The sequence below is a fragment of the Equus przewalskii genome, chromosome 10, assembly GCF_037783145.1.
Source record: "Equus przewalskii isolate Varuska chromosome 10, EquPr2, whole genome shotgun sequence".
NCBI lineage: Eukaryota > Metazoa > Chordata > Mammalia > Perissodactyla > Equidae > Equus > Equus przewalskii.
This window is the reverse complement of record NC_091840.1, coordinates 20,274,512-20,297,369: the sequence shown is the minus strand read 5'-3', so window position 1 is coordinate 20,297,369 and position 22,858 is coordinate 20,274,512. Positions and strand designations below refer to the sequence as shown.

Below are 22,858 nucleotides of genomic sequence, written 5' to 3'. Positions count from 1 at the left end.
TTGCAAACAGTCCAGTGACCCACCATGATCTCTCCCTTAAATCAGGTGGAAAGATCTCACGGAAAAAGTAATTCTAGTTAAACATTTACGGCTGCCTGGGGCAATGCCATTGCTGCAGCTACTGCTCATGGAGCTTTCCAGCATGAAGTGTCAGCCCCAACACACTCATTTGACTCCAAGAGAGAGGACTCAGTTTATTATTCTCAACTTGACCCCATTCTTCCCACTTTAGGCTCCAACACTGCAAAAAGCTGCCATGGCTACCCCCCATTAACAGCCCACCTCTTATCCTCCATCCTCCTAGCCCCTGGGAGGTGAAGGGGATAAACAATAAAGTCAGAAAACTTGGGAAAAGCTAAGGTCAGATATCTCTCAAACAGGGAAACAAACTACAAGAAAGCTTCAGTTGCCACGTACAGTGAGTGTGAAGTGGGCAATGTTCCCTTGACGACGGCCAAATGCATAAATCCCTGGCTTCTTGGGCTGTCATCATTCCAAGCAATGCTGTGAGAAGGCTTCAATTTCCACAGAGCGACGGGGCAATATCCATCACGTGAAGGGGCTCCAGCAGGTTGGAGATGCGCGCTGCCCAGCCGGGTCAGGGTCCTGATGCCCTTTCCAGAGCCCGGGCTCGAGCAGCTTTGACCTCATCCTCCAGCTCATCCAGGAAACGCTCCTGGGACACCGAGTAGAAGGTGTAACCATCTGGGGGGATGGGTTCAGGAAGCCACTTAAAATATGTATGCACGTTCCCTTTTCCTGGATTTGCTCCACCACCCTCGTTAATCTCTCATCCTCCCAAATGACTGATTCGATCTTCTGCCCTCTGCTCTTCTGAGCCCTGACCCCGACTCTGTTCTTATTAATAAATTACACTAAAAGAGCACCTTAAAAGGAGATTAAGTAAGGTACATTAAACGCTTGGCTCTGTGTTAGACTTTAACAGCTCGGGCTCTTTCTATCACCCCCACACCGCCCGCCTCCATGCTTCTGCTCCCCTTCCCGTGCCCGCATACGCGGTCTCCCTGAGTCTACAGCAGGGACGGATACAAATAGCTAACACCAGGGCCCCAATGCCCAGGCCGGTCACGATGTTCCGGGTCCGCCGCTGCGGCAGCGTCTTCTGCCACTGGGCGAGCTGCACCTGCCGCATGAATTGCAGTTGCGCGGGAGTTAGCTTCTCCCGAGTAGGGTCGATGCGCTGAGCCGGAGGGGCCTCTCCACTCTTAGCATCGACAGGGTCACCAGATCCCGACGCCGCCATGTTGCCGCTCCGCCCCTCGCAGTCCGAGGACGCGAGGCTTGCTGGGAATAGCAGTCCTTGGCCGCCGCAGGGGACGCTGGGAGTTGCAGTTCGCGTTTCTTTGACGAACAGAGCGCGGCTCTCGGCACTTAGGAAGGGCGGGGGAGACGGGTAGCAGCCGTGCTTTCTGATTGGCTGAGGGGTCCGCGGCCGTTGGGGCGGGAAAAGGCGGTGAAGGGCTCGAGGCCGTGGTGGGACTTGGGTTTTCCTCAGCCGTAAGGCGAGGACAAGCACACAGAAGGGGACGAGGAACCCAGGGTGTGGCAGAAGATTCTGGAGAGAAGCTAAGCGGGACGGTTTATGGATCCAGTGAGCCGTCCGGGTGCCCAAAAAGGCTTCTGAAAATGGACAGACCTGTGCGGCCTAGCTTGGCCTCCCTCAGCGACTTTCAGTTTGGAGCTGTGACCACTGAGACGATCGAAGACGCTCTGCTCCACTTGGCCCAGCAGAACGAGCAAGCCGTGCGGGACGCTGCCGGCCGGCCGGGCAGCTTCAGGGAGACCCGGATCGTGGGTGTGGACGCAGGGCGGGGAGCCGGGTCTGTGGGAGACCGGGGACCGGGGCCTCTGTCTCTGAGGCACCGACCTGGACATTCGGTTTACTTTATTCATTCAAATAAGTTGTGTTAGTCCCTCTATGCCAGGTGCTGGGGAGATAGTGACGAGCAAGACACACCAGCACCCTACCCCTGATTTCAACATGAGTAGAGTACTGAGTATCCACACTATCTGAGATGGAAAGAGGACACAGAGATCTAGTTCCTGCTTTCAAACCGTGTATAATCTTTGGAGGATATTAGGACGAAGCTGCAAGTGACTAGGTACAAGCATGGTTAGATAAGTGACCTACCAGATCAAACAAGCTTTTATCTGAGAAAGCTTTTATCTGGATTGAAAGGAGTGATGGAGTGAGGCGGGGGTAGGAGGAATTCAAGGAGTCCTCCAGGCATCACGGCATTTGAGGCAGGCCTTCAAGGAAGGGTGACATTTTGGTTGGAGAAGGTGCAGAAGGGGGAGAGTGTTTCTACCGAAAGGGGATAGCGGGACTAAAGCCATGGGAATAGGGAAGTACGATAGGGCGAGTACGATGCAGTCCAGGTTGGCCAGAGCTTGTGGAAAGGTAGTTGAAATTAAGACCAGAAAGGTAGTCTGGAGACATTCCATGTGGAACTTTGAACTTGGCTTAGTAGGAAAACAAGAAGGCGCTGAAGCTTTTTAAATATGGGAATGATATGACCGTAAACTTTTCCTTAGAGAAAGTTTTTTGGCTCTGAGGTAAAGGATGGATTGGAGTTGAGAGAGACAGGAGGTAGGTAGGCCAGTAGAGTCTTTGTTAGTAGTTTAGGTGATAGGGCAGAGGGAATGACAAGGGAGGATGGATTAAAAACATTTCAGAGGTAAAATCTAGGCTTCTGCAATGGAGGGATTTAAGAAGTGAAGAAGGCAAAAATGACTATGCCAAAGGGTCAAGCCTAGGAGACTGGGTGTATAGTGGTGCCATTAAGAGAAACATACACATACATTAAACAAATAAAACAGGAGGAAATGTGACTTTTGTTTGGGAAAAATCATAGCTTTGGTTTTGGATCTACTGAGTTTCAGGTGCTTGTAGAACATCTAGAGGAAGGTTTCTAGAGGCTGTTTCTTTTTTTGTTTGTTTTTTGGTTTTTTTTGAGGAAGATTAGCCCTGAGCTAACATCTGCCACCAACCCTCCTCTTTTTGCTGAGGAAAACTGGCCCTGAGCTAACATCCATGCCCATCCTCCTCTACTTTATATGTGGGACGCCTACCACAGCATGGCTTGCCAAGCGGTGCCATGTCCGCACCCGGGATCCAAACAGATGAACTCCGGGCCCCCGAAGCAGAGTGTGTGCACTTAACCACTGCGCCACCAGGCCAGCCCCTAGGAGCTGTTTAAAAAATCAGTCAGAGGAGAGGTCAGAATTAGAGATAAAGATTTGGGAGTTATCTCCATAACGATACTGTTGAAACTGTGGCAGAGGTTGAGCTCCTAGAGGGAGAAGAGAGAAGCAGGTGAAGGACAGCTCCTTGGGAAACATTCTGTGTTTGAGGAATTGGAATAGGAAGAACCATGAAGGAAATAAAAGGAGTGGTTGGGAAGACAGGAACAGAACCAAGAGACCTTTGGAAGCCAAGAGGAGAGTTTCAAGAAGGATGATGGTCAGCAGTTTCAGATGCTTCAGGGATATGAAGAACAGGAATGAGGACTGCAAAAGGGCCATGACATTAAAAAACCTGGACATATTTACTGACGTTTCAGATAATCATTTCAGCAAGTTGGGAAAAGTAGAAATCAAACTGCAGAACGTTAGGGAGTGAATGATGAAGTGTAACCTGCAGGTATAAGCTAGGCTTTCAAGAAATTTAACATTGAAGGGAACTAGTGAGATGCAGGCCTAGCTTAAGAGGATAGGAGGGGAGGGTCTTTTAGTTAATAGTAGATCTGAGTATGTTTGTAAGCGCAGGAGGCGGAGCCAGCAGTGAGGGAGAGGTGTAATCCTTATCCATTCCTCCTAACCCTAGCTCAGTTTTCTTGGCAAATTAAAATAGAAAATAGAAAAAACTGCCCAGATAATTGAGACAAAAAGCAAAACAAAAGCAAACAATACACACACACACACACACACAAACAAAACAAAGAAGGCCTAAACTCTAGCAAATAAAAGAACTGGCTAGTAATAGACAATTATGTGTTCTAGGGTATTTTGCTTAATTGCTTAAACTGATTCTCTTCTGTGTTGGTCACTGCTAGCAGAGCTTTAGTCTCTGTAATGATGAGGTTTTGTACATGTATCTATGTGTAACATGTCAAGTAGATTGTTAAAGTGTCTTGTGCTAGCTTGACTTTTATAGTTTTGTTTTTTCCTAAGTCAAATTTTCTCTGAAAACATATGGTAATTGGGCTATGTGCAATTCTTTGCTGGTCAGTACTAAAAGTTCCTAGTTCTGTAGGAGCTTTCTTTGTTGAGAACTAACATTTACTCTTGTTCCCACCCTCTAATGACATTGCAAACTAAATAGAATACTATCTGGGGCTGTTCTTTCAAAGAGAAACAGAGGCGGCCCAAAATCTTGCCAAGGTATCTTGCCCTTCCCACCTTCCCAATGACCCCCACCCCATGCAAGTTTGGCTATGTTCCCCAATTTAGTGGATGTTTCTTCAAAACAAACCATTCACGGTAACAAACTTGCTTCTGGGGAGAGGTTCGGCCACCAGAGACTTACCCAATAAACTGGTGGTGAAGAGATAGTGTCCAGCTGTAAGGCGAATGATGTTTGTAAAGCAATGGGAGTTCTCCAGGGGGTGGGTACTAAACAAACAGTGTTATAAAGAATATTGAAGCTCCAGGAGGGACCTTTCTGTTCCTGTCAACATTCCACTGAAAACAGAATCTAGGGGTTAGGGTTCTTATCCATCCAAGAGTCTCCCTTGAAGCTTGGGGTTCCCAGCATGATGTAGAGGCCAAGTAGACCAGCTGTATGTTTGTGTGTAGCTGGCCAACCCTTTTATCAGCTGAGACCCACAGGAAGGCTCAAGGGCCACTGAGGGGGCTTGGTAAGCCCTTGTCTTTGGCACTCAGTCAGCCTCCTTTTCATACCTCTGATCTGCCTATTGGCAGCATAGGGAAATAAGCTCAGCTTGAGTTGTTTCAGTCTCATCTATCTCACCTCCTGACCCTCTTCCCTTGGCCCCATCAAGACTTTTACACAATGCCAAGAGTTCACAGAGTGGTTTTGGTTGCATCTTGTGAATTAGGCTATTCTTTCCTGTTTTGGCAGAATTTGTTTTTCTCCTGTCTGAACAATGGTGTCTGGAGAAATCTGTGAGCTACCAGGCTGTAGAAATCCTAGAAAGGTAAAGCCCTGAGGACACAGTCTTTGTGAGTAGTAACCCTCACAATGGCTAATGTACCCAAACCTTCAAAAAAACCACTAGTTGCCCCTTCCCATGAAGCCTGGTTTTGCACCTTCTATCACCTGCAAATGTTAATTTCTTAGTCAGTGATTGATACCGGAGAGGATAGGGCACAGCATAGTTTGAAGCACTGTGGATTGTTTACACTCCCCTTCTCTTCTTTATAGGTTTATGGTCAAGCAGGCAGAGAATATTTGCAGGCAAGCCACAATCCAGCTGAGAGATAAGACAGAGCCTCAGAATTGGAGGGCTCTGAAAGAACAACTTTTCAACAAGTTTATCCTGCGTCTTGTGTCATGTGTTCAGCTGGCAAGCAAACTTTCCTTCCATTACAAAGTAAGGAGCTGGGGTCACTCATGGGCACCTGAGGGTTAGAAAGAAACCAGCTCATCCCAAGGTGACTGTGAAAAACCTAGGCTAGGTGATACTACTCATGTGGAGATTCCAGAGCATAATTATGCTTCCTAAGCATAGCTCATACACACACGGTCACACACACACGGTCACACAGAGGTAGTTATTAAATAGCCTGAAGTTCTGTTCCCAAAGTATAACTGCTGGACAGATGCCATCATTCATACAGGTCACCTTTCCTCCCCTTGGACTCAAGGACAGTTTACATAAGGTGTCTAAATTGCCAACATACCTATCTGTATTAAAGGCAAACTATTACATTTATAAAAGGTAAAATGTTTCCACATCACTACCCCATGCTTATATAGTAAAATATCATTCATTCAACAAATATTTACTGTCTTCTATGGCCAGATGCTGCACTAGGTGTCATGGCTACAACAGTAAGAATATTGTCTGTGCTCTCAAGGAATTTTTTATCTAATGGGAGAAGAGATAGGCAAATAATGTGAGACAGGCTTGGATTAGCGTAAATTGAGAGGGCTATGAATGTACCTCATCAGTCTTGGAGAGTCAAGGAAGTCTATTTAGAGAAAATGACTTCTTGAAAGGATGGGTAGGTGAGAGATGGGTGGATCCTAAGGGAAGAGGGAGCAGAGGTAAGGAAAGAGCAGAGAGAGGAGGGGGAGGAAAGGGATACCCAGAAACAGGAAACAGCATGTACAGCAGCTTGGAGAACATGGTGGGTTTGGGAACTGCAGTAATTCTATATGACAAGCGTAGAGTGTAAGGGGGAATTACCAAGAGAGAAGACGAGATGAAGGTATGAGCTGGATTGTGAAAGGGCTTTGTATACTATGCCAAGATGTATGACCTTTATTCTGACATCCTTCTCTCCCTCTCACTTGGTTTTCTCTTTGCTCAGATAATCGGCAACGTTACAGTCCTGAACTTCCTCCAGGCTTTAGGGTATCTACACACTAAAGAAGAACTGCTGGAGTCAGAACTTGATGTTTTGAAGTCCCTAAACTTCCAAATCAATCTGCCTACTCCTCTGGCATATGTAGAGATGCTCCTGGAGGTTTTAGGTACTTTATGAAGTGTGTCAGGGAACGTGGATTGAAGTCTTCCATAGAAGGCAATAAGAATGTGCCCAGGGGTTTGGGGGCAGTGAGCAGAACCCACCAATGAGGAACAGCAGGAAGCCTGGGATGACGGACGAAAGTGTTCCCTCTGGTACTTATCAGGGAAAGAAACTCAGGGCTCAGCACCTGGCTGCTATTTATACTCACTAGGCACTCTCTTATTGCAGGATCAAAGAGTTGGCTTTACAGAGCGGCATGAGATAAGGGGAACAAATATACTTTAAGTGAATAGATACTGTAGATGGAGGTTTCTCTACCTCTCCTTGTCCTTTAAAATTGACCTCCAGCTAAAAAGGTTTCTTACAGTAGAACATAGCAACCAGGAAGCACATTAACAGTTCAACAGCTTTATGTCACATGACAACCAAGATTATGACCAGAGAAGACCCACATAACGCTCTTTACCATGCCCATTCTCTGTCTAGGATACAATGGCTGTTTGGTCCCAGCCACACAGCTGCATGCAACCTGCCTGACCCTACTTGATCTAGTCTATCTTCTACATGAACCCGTATATGAGAACCTGCTGAGAGCTTCAATTGAGAACTCCACACCCAGTCAGCTGCAAGGGTAAGGCAGCTCCTTAGGGTAGGCTCCTTCCAGAAACAGGGAGTTGGGAACACACCACAAGAACTTGGGGAATGTAATTAACCTAGCAAGGCCTCCAGTCCAGATAATCTGCACGGGTTCTAATTAACTGCTTGAATGCAGATGACTGAGCCCAATCAGCAAAACCCTAAAGGCTTTTACTTTTAAATCTAAATGACTTCAAGTAATTAACATACTTTCTTTCCTAGTTCTTCCGTTACAGTTGTTTATATTTGAGATTATTAGATTGCTTTTATAGTGACTTAGGAAAAAAAGCCAGTCACAGGATTGCAACTCGGGCAAAAGTGTTTGATTACTGTAAAGTCAGACTGGTAAAAAGCCTCACGTATATTTGTTAGGGTGACAGATGGGACAAAAGGCCTACAAACCATTCAGACATGAGGCTCATGTTTTAATCCCATTTGAGTTGGGAAGGGGGTCAATTAGCTATTACTTGCCCATTTCTTTCCATGTCTAAAAAATGCAAGAGGATCAACATAAACAACTCATAGCTGAAGTTCCATGACCCTAGGATTCAGAAGATCAAGTTTCATTCCAGCTCCAAAATAATTCCCTTTTAATCACTCAGGGAAAAGTTTATTTCAGTGAAGGAAGACTTCATGCTGTTGGCAGTAGCAATCATTGCAGCAAGTGCTTTCATCCAAAACCATGAGTGTTGGAGCCAGGTATGCACCACTGAGCAGGACCAGCATGGTCAGAATTCATTTAATAGAAAGCCTTCTCCCATCAGTTAAAGGAAAACAGAAACAACCTATAAAAAGATAAGTGCCAAGAACCAGGAGTAGGATGAATGAGCAGGATTTGGGAGACGAAAAACTAGGGTAGGACTGAATAGTGTTTTCCACTTATGAAATTGGAAATGGAGGCCCAAATTCAGCTTCGTTTTCCTTTATGATGACAATCTACTACTATGTTAAAGTCCAATGAGTATATCCTCCCAAATAGAGAAAATGTCAAGGCCCAAATATCCCTCTCATTTTCACAAAACTCATCTCCAGCAGAGTGAAATCTCTAGCAGAACCTTTTTTCCATGCCAACACTATCAGGGCAAAGGTATCTTAATGTAATTTGGCCATTGGCAAACACTGGAATCCGGATTTAATCTTCTAAATTCAGAGAAATGAAAAAACTTACATTTGGCTTTAGAGAACAGCCCAAGCAATGTATCTGTTTGTGCACGAAAACATTTTGAGATTATTTAATATAAGAAATCTGTCTCTATTTCTGAAGGTTGTAGGGCATTTGCACAGCATCACTGGCATTGCCTTGGAGAGCATTGCTGAGTTCTCTTATGCAATCCTGACTCACAGCGTGGGAGCCAACACTCCAGGGCAACAGAAGCCTGTTCCTCCCCACCTGGTAGCCAGAACGCTGAGGGCTGCTGCTTCCTCCAACTCATGAGGCAGGCTGAATCTGCCAAATGTAAACAGCCTTCCATCAATGCACTCATCCCTCCCTTTATTTACTTTCATACTCAGGGTACAAAAGTCCCAAGTATCTTTTGAACTGTGTTTTGTATTTCAAATTCATGCTTATTTTCCTGCATCAGAAAAGAGTTAAGGTAGACAAGAATGTCCTTTTTGTAGTAGCAGACTGAAAAGGTCAAAGAGCTGGGAGGAGTATTAGTAAAGTTGGTTCATTTTTGTTTAACATGATATTTAATGGCTTTTCTTCAACCGTTTATTTCACTGATAGAGAGGTGAGACCTCAAGATTAGTATTAACGAGGGGCTCAAAAACCAAGACCATCTGGGTGACCCTGACTGAGCATTATGGAGGCAGCCTTTATTTCCCCTTAAAAGTTAATTTAACATCTCTCGTCTGTTATTGAGATCTATACACATAGGGCTTCCTCTCTAAATAGGGCTCTCTATTTTCACCAGTCTTTTTTAAAACAAAAACAAAAACTAACCTATCACTAAACATGTTTCCACATACCTGCACTCGAATTCAATTCTCCCAGAATATAAAGTACTCTATTTTAGTTAAAGAAAAACTGAACAGTGCACCTCTGGGCAGTTATCAGACTGCAGTAAATATTTTATTACAAATAATTAAATCTCTCCATAATGTCTCAAACAGTATTAAACACCATTTCATATCTCTAATACAGAGCAGAGTAGGCATTCAGTACTAGAACCGAGGGAAGAGAAGTGTTAAATTTCAAGCTTATGATCACATCACATGGTGACCAAAGCTTATATGTCATTTTCTCACGTTATCCAACTGTGTGTCTCATGCATTTCGTTGTCTCAGTGGAGACAAAGTTTCTATTTCATATTCTAAGTTCAGGAAGTTGAGAGAGATAAAATCCAGTGAAAACACATCAATCTCAATTCAACTCAGTTAAAACAAAAGCAAACTTAAATTAGTTGTTTCCAGGGGGAGAGGAAAAGGAAGGCATAGGGTTAAGAGTCAAAACTATGACCAAGGCTAGTAGCTATATGTGGCATGTTGTAGCTCTGGAAACTATCTGTCATATGATATTTTAAAATAAAGTGGCTTTTGTGGATGTTTTCTTTTTTGGTATTGTAAACATGTCCTGTTTAATAATACCCGGATTTAATTTAAAACACGTTTTTTTGCAAACAAAACAAAATTCAAAGCCTTTAAGGCAAACATCCTCTAACAAAAAAGGAAAGTCATTTGTTATAAAACTGTGAGGACACCCAAGCAAGACCCCACTTAAGATTCGTCAACATGAACTTGAGAGCTTTTGTCCACTGCTCCTCAGAGTTAAACTGGGTTTTGATGGAATAGGAGCCGCCGCTGCCTCCTGTGTCTTCAATCTTACCTTTCTCTACATCCATCCTGCAAATGGACACAGCAGAGCTCATTAGTAACAGATCTGAGTTAAGTCAGTTCAGGCAAATGGGCAGGGACTTGATCATGGGACCATTCACGTCATTTTATCTATTTAAGAACTCTTGGCAAGGAACGGTAGTGTATTTTGGATTTGCTTGAAAGCCAAAAATCAAGAAGGCTGTCACAAGAGCCTCATTGTCATTGAGAAGTACAGGGACAGGACACACACCCAAACAGATGAGAAGCCTGGAGCAGAGGGTCAGTGAGGGTTACAGTACTCCTCACTGTTTTCCTAGGCATCCTTGAACCCATGGGGAGAGAAGGGAGGCAGAAGAAAAGAAACACTTTCTTTGGGGTGATAGAAGCAGCTCAGCCTTACTCTCTTGAACTCAAGTCTCCATCCATCACCGGGCTTCTACAAAATTTGACCAAAGGAAACATTCCTATATATTTCCGAGGGCTTAAGGGGAAAACCTTCCTGAAGTTGGAAAGCAGGCCTGAACTCTGTGCCAAGAAAATCCCCCAAACCATCTAAGACAACATTCCTTTTCTCCAGGGACCAGGTGGTCACAGTCTGTCCTGCTTGCAATTAGTTCAGTCTTTGTCCATCAGTGTCATGTGCTTTTGCACCATTTTTTGCTTTCCCACCATTTGTACTACGTTTTGCCTCCATTCTTACTGTCCCTTCAATTCTGCTCAATTTGGTCCTACTCTAGTTCATGCAGCATTAGGGGATACTGACCTGTAAGGAAGACAAAAACGTGTCTCGCCTTTCTCAACCTCTTCTTTAAACTGTTGCACACAGTCCAGGAAAGCCACCATTGCATGGTCAAACTTGTTGTCCCAGAAAAATCGCAACCCCCCAGAACAGTATAACGGCAGCTCCTGCCCAAGAAGAGAGAACTGGCTGTGAGTGTGGCACCAGATAGGCTACCAGAGGTTATTCCCCATCCTGTCAATCTCTCAAGTCACGTTTGTCTGTATTCCACTGGAAACAGTAACCCTGGGCAAACAACAGTGCACTAGAATTGTTTTACTATCAAAGGAAATGCTTTAAACATTTACCTCACAGCGATTTCTTCCCCATCCTAGGGCACATATTCTCCTCTGACCTGCCCATATCCCTCCTCAACAGACAGTAAAAACCTAGTTTTCTCAACTGGCCTCAAAGAGCTAATCTTGAACTAGACAAGACACTGGCTCTTCAAACAATATCTCAGTCTAAAAAAGAAACTGAACAATGCCATTATCAAAGGTAAACCATTTCATTAGGAGGTACAAGAATTCTGTATTCCAGTGAAAATGGAGCTTCCTAGAGTACCTTAGATTTGTCTGTCAGAGACTCCAGATATGAATGGTTTCCATAGGGAACAAGTCGATACCTAAAATGGAGATGCAGACAGAGATGGATACAGGACTCCTCCTAAAATGATTATTGGGCTGTTATAACCTAAGGATTTCCAGTCTTCACCCTACCCAAGAAGCTTTGTTATTATTCCCACTCCTCTCTTTCATCTCCAAAGAGGCTCCATGTTTAAAAGATTTTGTTTGCTGAACCAATTACAAATAATTGTTTGGGGGCCTTTTATAGACAAACATATGTTTTGGTTTAGATTTAGAAACAAAAAAGTAGCTTGAGGAACACTAAGCTTCTGGAGCTGGTAGGTTGGGGACGACTGCTATGGTCATGCAGCTCAAGGGCTGCTCAATCAGCGGAAAGAGCCCTGTGGTGAGGGGAAAACCAGAAGCAGAGAGGTCTCCACAGACAAAAAAACGACGACTCCCAGTCTGTTGGGAGCAAGGGCTCCTGCCATAGTGGAGAGCAGTAACAGGCTGGCGATACAGATTATATCAAAGACATATCACACTCCAAGAAAGAGCTGCATTTCTTACCTCTGAAATTTCAGACCCATCTTATTGGCCAGGGCGTGGAGCAGCAACACAGTCTGGCCCCAAGCAGCATTAATCTCATTCCATTCCACAGGAACACTGGGGAGGCGACCCAGTCTGAAGTTATTGATTGTGCCAAATTGTCCACTGTGCCTACAGAAGAAAGCAGAATGGCAGAGAAAAATATAGGAGAATTTAAAACTTAGCAAATTCTGAAACTTCCTGCTCTCATCCAAAACCTAGCATAAATCTCTCTCCTTATCTCCAGATTCATGTTTCCTAGCTCTACCTGGTACTTTAAATACACAGCTAAAACGTGAGTCATCATATTTCCCTCTGCTGCTCAGAGGCCAAAGCAGAAACCTGGGTGTCATCCTTGATTGCTCTCTCTCAGCTCCTTCCCCCAAAAAACCATCAAGCTCTGTTGATTCTCCCTCCTAAGTCTCTTAAATCTGTCCACTTCTCTCCAAACTCAATGCCACTACTCTATCTTTTCCTGTTTAGATGCCTGCTGACAAGTCTCCTTACCAACAATACTGCCCACTTCCCCCAAGTCATTTCTCACATTGCAGGTAAAGCTATCTTTCACAAATGTAAATGTATTTATGTCACTTCCCTCCCTAAAATGCTTCGGTGGCTCCCACTGCCTTTTAGATAAAGTCCAAATCCATTAATAAGGCCTACAACATCCTTTAGGAATCGGTAACTCCAGTTTCACATCCCATTACTCTCCCGTTTACACTCAATCTCCACGCACAATCAGCTCCTTTCAGTTCTCTGAATTCACCACTCCCGCTTTCCTCTATTTCTTTGCATAGGGTGTTCTCTCTGCCAGGACCAACCCCCATCCTCTGCAGACTTCTACTTTCACGTCTCAGCTTAAATGTCAACCTCCTATGGGGAAAACTTTCCATGTGGCCTTCCCAAATTGGCTAAAGTGCCCTCATGTATTCCCACAGCACCCCAGGTTTACCATTATCACACTGTATTGCAATTGCCTGTTATTATCCATCTCTTCCACGAGATGATAGGCAACTAGAAGGCAGGGTGCACGTTGTTTGCTGTTGCCCTCCTAGTACTTAGCATAGTGCCTACCAAACACTAGATGGTCAACAGATACTAGTTAAATGGATTAAAAAATCAAATAAATTAATACATGAATGACCCAGGGGGATGAGAAATCAGGCAGATGACCATATTTTCATGTGGCTGGAGGGCTCAGAGCTTTCCCTTTCCTTGGAAGAGTGGGTCTCACCAAGCTCTAGAATTCCACTCCCCTGATTGTGCCTATCCCATCACAAGGAATGAAAGAAACCTGGATGGGGTGAAGATGACTACAGTCCTATTTTGAGGGAGGTGAGCACGCTGGCTTAGTGGTCAACGGCTAAGGTCCAGATATGCAGTGCTTCCCAGATGCTCCTCACCCTCCAGCCCTCATTACCAGATGTGGAAGGTCGCATTAAAGACATTGGTTTTCTTCAGCTTGTCCAGCTGCATCTGGGCATAACGCATCTGGTTTTCTACACTCTTCAGCTCATCATCCAGTTCTAGCTGTTGTCGTTTAAATTCACTGTATTCTCTCTGATACCTGTGGGCAGCCAAGGTGGCCATTGAAGGCTGTTAGTTTGGGTGCTAAAATTTTTCTCTCACCACCCCTCTTAACAATTTATTCTAGTGATTGGGGTTACATCTAGTTATAGCATCTTTTATATTTGGCCTAGATCCCACTCAAAGGAACACACATGTGCTATTTGTTTTGCCTAGGAAGGACAGAAATGTCTCAAAGCTGTCCAAATGCAAAAGATGGAAGAAACCAGGGCTCTCCCAACCAGGACTAAACACTTCTTGAATTTCTGATCTTTTCCAGAAGTGAGGTGAGTGGATTAAGAGAGACTTCTTCCCTGAATTGGCAATAATTAGACTTCTCTAACTTCACTTCCATATGCTTACTATCCTTCAAAGAGTTAGTATACACCATTTCCAATGGAACTTGTTACACTACTCTGTGAAAAACTTAACTTTTTTCTTTGTCCTTCACCTCCTCAACTTTAACAGTTAGTGTTGACACTGGTATCTCTTCCATTAGACAGAGGGTTCTCTCAGGTCAAGAGGACCAATGAAATTTTTGAGCTGGGAAAGAATGAATGTAGACCAATACGCTCATCTTTCCAGAAAAGAATGCTGAGTTCAGCAGCTGACTTACCCAGGTGAGCCCAGTTCCCTACAGGATAGAGCTGCAACTAGAGCTCTGACTTCTCCACTCTCTATTTAACCAACACGCTTTTTTCACTTAATCATGCTGACCCTTCATACCTAACCCTCCCGACAAACCTCTAGGAACAGGGTCTGGAAACAATATGCAGGATCTGGGGCAGACATGCTGCTGAATGACAGCTGACTGCAGCTTACAAACTAAGCAGACAAATTCAGCTGGAAGTCATCTCCTCCCCTGGAGCCCTGACGGCAGAAAGAGAGAACAGGGTGATCACTCACTGAGCTTCCTCCTGATCCAGTCTCTCAGCCTCTGCCTGGACCTTCTCGAGATTTTCTGCCACTATCTTGCGGTTCTTTTCCACATCTTCCAGCTCCCGGATCAGTCTCTCCTCCTCCAGTGCCAGCTCTTCTAGCTCCATTTGTAGCTGTTCACTGTCATCCTCATTCATTTGCTCTAAGATCTCCAAACAGCGTCTGCCAAGGACACAGGCAGAGTATACTTACCAGAGGGAACCTGTTATTCTGTTTGCCTGGGTGGAGCCTAGCTCCTGGGTAAGGGTCAAGCAGTCTCAGAGCAGTGACAGCTCTAAGACCCAGAGCTCAGTTCCTGGGCCCTGGCTCTGGAGGCACTCACTTGTAGTTCTGACACTCATTTTCAGTGACGTTGAGCTGAGTGTCCAGCTGGTCTAAAAGAGTATCTGTGCATTCCTCACACAATGGGTGATCCACATCTGTCTGGCCTGACATGATGTCAAAAAGGTCCCCAGTGACCTGGAAGTGTAAGAGAGTCAGGGTAGGACCTGCCCCATGCTATCTACCCAGCCACGCCCCCACCAGCCAGGCCCATTGCTTGATGCTGGAATGAGGCTGACTCGCCTTCAGTCTTCGGCTGAGGTTCTCCATGGTGCCTCCGTCGGATGCCTCCCCAATCAGAGTGAAGCTGTTGGCACTTTCTGTAGACATCATCCTGCAGACAGCCCCCCGCCCACGGGCCACATGAGGGAGCAGAGAGGCCTTCTCTACCTACTGCAGTGCCAGTGGCAGAGACTCTCAAGCACCGGCTGGGGGGGCCTCAAGGCACATACCCATTCCTAGCCCGATTGACCTCCCAAGGGTACCTCTCTCCCAAGGGAAGGCCATGCTAGTCTTCCACAAGGGCACTCAGCACGAAGGTTGGCCTGGATGGACTAAGGAGGGAGAGGGGGCATCAAAAATTGATATGTGTGTGTCTATAGTAGAAAAGGAAGGAGAATCAGGAAAGACCATTTTTTAATATTACACCCCTCACCAGCCACCTTCACATGCATCAATAACTCAGAACATGAATATCTAACAACATTTGCTATTTTAAAACTTCTCAAGAGCCCATCTCTTTTATCAGTCAAACACTCCCTGAATTTTTCTCAATTCTTTATCAAGAGAGCTATTGTCCCTTCCCACTGTGTGAATGGCTACAGAAAAAACTCAATACTGGAAGGTGACGGGCCGGGTATAAGGGAATATATCTTTTCTGGAAGAGCCAAAAGGCTAGGTGATGATTCATCTCTATCACCTGGCTGCAGGTCTCAACTCTGGGTGCAATTAAAATTCTCCTGGCCTTCGGCAAGTAACAGGGGGCTGAGGAGGAGTAGGCACCTGGCTGGGGGGATGAATCTGCGAGAGACACCATCCTGGCAAGTTTCAATAAATGGCTCCTGGGAAGAAAATAAGAGGGCATTAGAACTTGGGCCGCTTAGAGGTGGAGTCTATTTCCCAAACAGCCCAGAAATATTTGGCTTTATCCTTGATTGATAACCACATGACTTGATAAACCACAGAGACTTAAGAAACGGGTGTTATCTAGCCAAACCTTGGATACGTGCACTAAGAAAGGACCCCTGGTACAGACACACCCCAAGTCCCATTTGATTTTTTGTGGGAAACAGCATTTCCTAACTATGTTACACTCTATTCTAGATAAATCTGCATTTTCTCAACACTTACCAGTCAGGGGTAGGGGAGAGAATACCCTAAATCATGGCACAAGTAAAAAGCCAGATCAGACTGCAATGAAGTTTGTCATAGCATAGAACAAGGTAAATAATTTACATGTTTTCAATACATTGATATAATTTATATGTCAAAATCCTATGATATCTATCTTTGGCAATGAAAATTATTGCTGACGTTATCACAGTTTAAAAATGACATGTTCTCTAACACTGACAATCCTTCCTGTCTAGGGTAACCACACAATTCACTGTCCAAACCAAGATACTTTTGAGGATGAAGAGGAATAGATACTAATAATTAGCTAGGATAACAGACGTAAACCAGGAATGCCTTGGGATGACCTGGACATATAGGTCATTCCATCTCCCACCTATAATTCTGCTTCAAATAAAGAAGAGCCTCTCTCCATATTTTTGAATGGATGCCTCATTCAGTGACCTGGTGACCTTGGGTGTACTTCTGTACCTCCAACGATTCACGGTGGCCAGATCGTGTAGAATGTCTCTTGTTAACCAGAGAACCCAAAAGTCCGAGGGCTCTAGAAGCACCAAGTACCCTGCAGAAATCCAGTTTGCATTCCAGTGTTTCCATACCTCTCCTGAGTTAGCCTCTTCCTCTTGAGTCTCTCCTGGTTTCACCTGGGCTGTGGCAAGTAAAGGAGCTACAGGCAAGGAAAATATTGAGTCAGAAAGAGTCTTACCAAAGTAGGAGCATGTATGAAAGTATGGGAAAAGAATCACGAATATCCTCATCACCACCTTTGTTTTCTTAAAATACCATTTACACAAAAGAAGAATCTTTTGTCTTCTTTCCCTTCTTCCCCTTACCCATAATTGAATCAGATTATGGAATTGTTAATTTTTTCCAGTATAATGGTATCGTGATTCTGTTTTTAAAAAGACATCTTATTTAAAAATACTAAAGTATCTGTGGTATTTATATGTTTGAGATTTCCTTCAAAATAATTCAAGGTGGGAGGGGAATGGATGGGGCTGTAGATGAAATATGATCAAATAAGCATTGATAACTGTCGAAGCTAGGTGATGGGTAAATGGAGGTTCATTATATACTGTGAAGTTCTCCATAACAAAAATTAACATCCCTTTTCCCCCAGAATAACTGGGAAGGAACATGAGGGAACTTTCTGGGAAGATGAAACCTTTCTACATCACAACGATCTGAGTTACATGAGTATATCCATTTGTCAAAAGTTTATAGCTAAGACTTGTACATTTCAATGCATGACAATTTACCTTTAAAAAAAGAAATAAAAACAAAATAATTGAGTGGAGATGGGAGGTGAATGGAGGTATAGAGAACACAAGAATGGCAGAATGTGGCTAAGTGTTGAAGCTGGGTGATGGATACAAGGGAGTTCATTATGCTATTCTCTTGACTGCATGTTTCAAATTTTCCATAATAAAAAGTTAAAAATATATTGAGAGTTCCCCTCAAAAAAGAGAAATCAGGTAGTAATAATAATAGCTAACATTTATTGAGTACTATTTGCCCAGCATATTCCTAAGTGTTTATGTTCTTCATCATATTTGATCCTTACAACTACCTTGAGGTCCTTTTACATTTTACAGATAAAGAACCAAGAAACCAGGGCTTAGAGAGGTGAAGTAACTTGCAAAAAATCATTCAGCTAGTAAATGACAGCCAGGATTTAAATCCAAGCAGGCTGACTCCAGAGCCAGGAGCTTATTTAAACTGCCTATTCAGGCTTTTCTGTTTTTCTAACTTCATCTCACTTCTTAGGACTTTGGGACTCTGTTCCTTCATTTACCGGCTGTTGGCCACTGGGTAAGTCACTTACCCTCTCTGAGCCTCAATTCCCGATCTATAAAATGATAATGAAGGTACTACTCCATAGGAGTTATTGCAGGGACTAAATCAAGTAATGCATGTATTGTGCTTGGTATATGGTAAGCCCTCAACAAATGCTGTTTATTATTTTATATACAGATATATATATGTATTCCTTTAATCTGAAACAGCAGAAGCAGAAAACTAAAGATCTTTCTTTGCTATAAAAAGCTCTCAGAAGCATTCAATGTCAGAACTCCTTTATGCTCCTGATGAGAAAACAGGGAGCTGGAGAGATCAAGTGACTTTCCTAGGTTTACACAGCAAGTCTGTGACGGACTACACAGACAGCACCTTAAGACCTACACCTCCAAAGCTGCCCACTTTCCACGATCTTGACCACCTCCCTCCAAGGGTCTCGCTGACCTGTGAGCTCCTGGATGGTGACACGGTCCAGGATCTTGAAGCTCGTGTCCAGTTTCAGGGGCTGGCTGCAGCGCTGGCACACGAAGCTCACTTGCATGGTGCTGCTGGACGTCTTAGACCCCTCCATCCCTGCGGCGGTGGAGAACGTTAGGGAGAATCGGCGCCCCTGAACCCCCGGCCCGGGGCTACCACCTGCCTTGCTGCTGTGGTGAAAGGGGAAAACCCCGGCCCGCGCCATTCCCTCTAGGAGCGCTACGATACCCGGTGGACCTGCTTCCGGGGCAGCCCCGGCAAAGGCAGTTTACAGCCCAGAGTCAGGGAGGGGCTGCAATAGGGGCCGTCGGGGTTCCCAGGCTCCCTTCTAAGGTCGCGGTTCAGCCTCTGACGCTCTTCACCTCGGGACCCGGAGCCCGCCACCTTGGTCCGGTCTACCGTGGGGGCACTGTGGCCTCGGGTCTGTCAGGGAACGACGCCTCCAGGACTGCCATCACCCAGTCTTAGGTACTTCCCGGTCGGCCCGCGGAGGACTTCCGCCCGGGCCGGACGTGACGCCACGACGGCTGCAGCCCCTCTGGAGGCCGGTCCTAGTCCGCCCGTTTACGGGCCCGGCTGCGGCCCCTAGAGGCTGAACTGGGAAGCACGGCAGGCGGGCAAAGGTTACGAGGGGAAGTGGAAGGGCCAAGTTGGGAGAGAATGAGCTGACTCCGCCGTTCTCTAATTCAGTGACTTTTCCTCAGATCTGTCGCTTCTGAGCGGAGCCACTTTAATTCTTCCTGCAGTATCAGTTTTAAAAGTTTCTCATTGGGAGAGCTGGGCTTTCTTACAAACACCCCTGAGTGGTAGACACACCTGGAGGGAAGGTGAGGAGGTATATGTCATTGTGTTTTATTTTATATTTTAAAATTTCAATTATTAATTAGGGAAAGTCGAGCACTCTCAGATATTGAAACGTAGTATAAAGTTATAAAATTAAAACATGTTGTCTTGGTGCAGGAATATACAGATCAATGGAACAGAATGGAGTTCAAAAATAGACCAACTCTTTAGGAGGATTTGGTAGTATAAAGCTAGTATTTCAAATCGGTGGGGAAATGAACTGCTTAATAAGTGATGAGCGTGGCCAAAGAGCCATGTAGATAGTGGTGAGCTGAATCTTCTACTGTTTACACCAAAAGAAATTCCAAGTTGGTCATAAAATTAAGCATCAAAAATACAATGATTAAAGGTACTAGATGACAGCATGAGTGAATATTTTTTATAATCTTGGAGTGGAGAAGGTCTGTCTAAGCATAATATGAAAATCAGAAGCCAAAAAGGAAAATAGTGAATTTTACTCCTTAGAAATTAAAACTTTCTGAACTATCAAAGGCACTGTAAAAAAAAATTTACAAAAGAAAAATGTGGAAATTAGTTGCAGCTCATAAGATAGAAGGTAAATTTCCTTAACATACAGAACTCTATTCTATCAATAAAGATACCAATAGGCCAGTAATGAAATGGGCAGAGAATATGAAAAAGCAGCTTGCAGAAAAACACATGCTTGATAAAGAAATAAAAAGATGTTTTATTTCACTTGTAATTAAGTCAATGGAAATTAAACTTAAGTGAGGCAGCATTTCTCATTTATCAGATTAGTAAAGGCTGACCCAGTTGATAACATCCAGTGTTGATGAGCATTTGGGGAACTCCAGAATACTGTTGGCTGGGAGTGTAAATTAGTACAATCTTTTTGGAGGTCAGTTTGGGAATATCTATCAAAATTTTAAATGTTCATATTCTTTGATTCGTAAAATCTCTTCCTAGGAGTTTTCCTAATAGAGATGCAGGTGATCAAATATATATGTACAAGAATGTTCACTGCTAGATGTCCTTCAGTAATAGGGAATTGTTTAAAAAATTATGGTATTATTCATTCAGCAGAATACTACGCAACCATTAAAAAAGATACAGTAAGGCGGGCCGGCCCAGTGGAGCAGTGGTTAAGTGCATACGTTCCGCTTCGGTGGCCCAGGGTTCACGGTTCGGGTCCCAGGTGCGGACATGGCACCACTTTGCAAGCCAGGCTGTGGTAGGCGTCCCACATATAAAAAAGTAGAGAAAGATGGTCACAGATGTTAGCTCAGGGCCAGTCTTCCTCAGCAAAAAGAGGCTTGGCGGCAGATGTTAGCTCAGGGCTAATCTTCCTCAAAAAAAAAAAAAAAAGATACAGTAAGACAGCCCTGATAGCCTAGTAGTTAAAGTTCGGCAGTCTTACTGCTTTTGGGGCCTGGGTTTGGTTCCCCAGGTGTGGAACCACACCACCCATCCGTCAGTAGCCATGCTATGGTGGTGGCTCACATAGAAGAACTAGAAGGACCTACAACTAGAATATAAAACTATATAATTTGGGGAGGAAAAGGAAAACAGAGGCAGATCAGCAATAGATGTTAGCTCAGGGCGAATCTTTCCCTGCCAAGAAAAAAAAACACAATACACTTGCTTTTTACTTGGTTCATTTGGCTACTTTGAGAATAGTCTGAAGAAGGGCAAGGGTGGAAGCAAGGAGACAATGTAGGAGGTTTTTGCATGAATTGAGGCAAGAGATGATTGTCAGTTGAAATAAGAAAAGTTATAGGTAGTAGACATGGTATGATTCCAACTGAACAAAAATTACTTACATAGTATATGATATGACATGTTATATGTTATGTTGCATGAAGTGATACGCAGCAAGCAGTGTCTTTCACTGCACAATGTGACAGAGACTTTTTCTTTCGTACATTTGTATTGTTAGTTTTTTTTAATAATAAGCCTATAATTCATTTACAACAAAATTAAGCTCTTATGGAAAGATAATATAATACAGGAAGTTAAGGGAATAGTGTCATGAAATTACCCGTAATCTCACCACACTATAATTTTTGTTTTCCGCTAAAATGCACTTTTCCTATGTATTTTAACACAGTTGTATTTGTATTTGTAATCTATATGCAATTTTTGATTCCTGCCTTTAAAATTTAACATTACATAATAAATATTTTTCCATCTTGCTACACACTTTTCATAATTGTCATTCTCATGGCTGCATTACATTACATCAAGTGTGCTACTTTAATGTGTTTCTTTGTTACTGGAAATTTCCATTGCTTTCAGTTTTGGTGATTACAGTAATGCTTCAATGAAGAGCTGACTACTTCCTTCTGATAGAGCCTCACAACTGGAATTACTGAATTAAAAGAGAATGGCTATTTCATGTCTCTTGATTAATGTTAGCAATTGTTTTCTACATTTGTTGCACATAACTACATTCTTCCTCCAGTAATGTGTGAGAAAGCCCGCTTCACGATGTCTTGTCCAGTGTTAGGTATCATATATTTGAGGAACAAGGGAACTTGGGCAAAAAAATGGCACTTCTATGTTATTTTAATTGGCATCGTTTGTTACTTGTATATATATTGGCTTGTTGTAGTTCCTCTTTTATGAATTTTCTGTTTCCATCCTTTGCTCATTTATGTATTAGGTTCTTAATATTTTTCATCAATTTGCATGAATGGTCTATTTAATTAAGGTGTCTTCCAGATGTTCAGAAGTTTTAAATTTTAACAAACTTAAATCTTCTTTTTTTTCTTGGTGACTTATATTGCTTAGAAAGTTATTCCCACTTCTGGAAGTGACTTTCCTATTATTTAAAATGTATGTGATCCTCCTATAACTGTTATTAGATGTGATATATGGAATTAGGTTGATTTTCTCCTGTAATGGTAATTAGAGATAGTCTTTACTTCTTCCTCTTGGATCTTTCAGCATGAGACCCCTTCTAGAGGAGGTGAATGGAATCATCCCCAAAGAATTCTCACCCAGGCCTGCTGTAGTCGGTATATAGTCCTACATTTCTTCCTGCTTGGCCGTCACTAATACCATCTCAGAAAGGCCTACAGCCGTAATGGGCTTCTAGAGAGGTAGAATGTATAAGAGATTACAACTGAGGGTTTGGAAGTCTAGACTGCTTGGGTTCAAAACCTATCTTTGTTGGGGCCAGCCCCGTGGCTGAGTGGTTAAGTTCGCGCACTCTGCTTCAGCGGCCGAGAGTTTCACCAGTTCGAATCCTGGGCGCAGACACAGCACCGCTCCTCAAGCCATGCTGAGGCGGCATCCCACATGCCACAACTAGAAGGCCCACAACTAAAAATACACAACTATGTACTGGGGGGCTTTGGGAGAAAAAAGAAAAATAAAATCTTTTAAAAAAAACAAAAACAAAAACCTATCTTTGTCATTCACCAACCCTGACCTTGAGCAAGTTATTCAACTACTGTGTGGCCTGTTTTCTTATTTATAAAATGAGAATAAGGGGTATATGTCACATAGGGTAGTATGATGATTAAATGAGCTAATA

The 22,858-nt window shown here is 43.7% G+C and overlaps 3 protein-coding genes across 10 annotated transcripts; 1 reads left to right on the top strand and 2 right to left on the bottom strand.

Annotated features, from left to right (window-relative positions):
* Positions 1-168: 168 nt before the first annotated feature.
* Positions 169-1,397, bottom strand: COA3 (cytochrome c oxidase assembly factor 3). The gene is made up of 2 exons (XM_008519172.2): positions 1,051-1,397; positions 169-705 (listed from the first exon to the last, which is right to left on the bottom strand). Exons 1-2 carry the CDS (start codon positions 1,262-1,264, stop codon positions 599-601), a joined length of 321 nt encoding a protein of 106 aa, XP_008517394.1. The 5' UTR covers positions 1,265-1,397; the 3' UTR covers positions 169-598.
* On the top strand, positions 1,370-22,725 carry CNTD1 (cyclin N-terminal domain containing 1). Of its 7 annotated transcripts, none has more exons than XM_008519168.2 (7): positions 1,370-1,816; positions 5,105-5,180; positions 5,408-5,576; positions 6,520-6,682; positions 7,165-7,309; positions 7,917-8,013; positions 8,579-9,946. In XM_008519168.2, exons 1-7 carry the CDS (start codon positions 1,648-1,650, stop codon positions 8,747-8,749), a joined length of 990 nt encoding a protein of 329 aa, XP_008517390.1. In that variant the 5' UTR covers positions 1,370-1,647; the 3' UTR covers positions 8,750-9,946. The 7 variants fall into 7 exon arrangements, with proteins under 7 accessions (XP_008517390.1, XP_070417998.1, XP_070417997.1 ...); XM_070561896.1 differs by having other exon boundaries at positions 1,424-2,123; positions 8,579-9,904; XM_070561895.1 differs by lacking the exons at positions 7,917-8,013; positions 8,579-9,946 and adding exons at positions 13,807-13,916; positions 22,267-22,725 and having other exon boundaries at positions 1,450-1,816.
* Positions 9,370-19,030, bottom strand: BECN1 (beclin 1). Of its 2 annotated transcripts, XM_008519169.2 has the most exons (12): positions 18,879-19,030; positions 18,484-18,612; positions 16,842-16,909; positions 15,892-15,950; positions 15,133-15,223; positions 14,891-15,027; positions 14,536-14,730; positions 13,484-13,630; positions 12,046-12,195; positions 11,474-11,534; positions 10,895-11,037; positions 9,370-10,158 (listed from the first exon to the last, which is right to left on the bottom strand). In XM_008519169.2, the coding sequence occupies exons 2-12, from the start codon at positions 18,608-18,610 to the stop codon at positions 9,990-9,992; spliced, it is 1,347 nt and encodes a 448-aa protein (XP_008517391.1). In that variant the 5' UTR covers positions 18,611-18,612; positions 18,879-19,030; the 3' UTR covers positions 9,370-9,989. The 2 variants fall into 2 exon arrangements, with proteins under 2 accessions (XP_008517391.1, XP_070417991.1); XM_070561890.1 differs by lacking the exon at positions 18,879-19,030 and having other exon boundaries at positions 15,809-15,950.
* Positions 22,726-22,858: the final 133 nt, after the last annotated feature.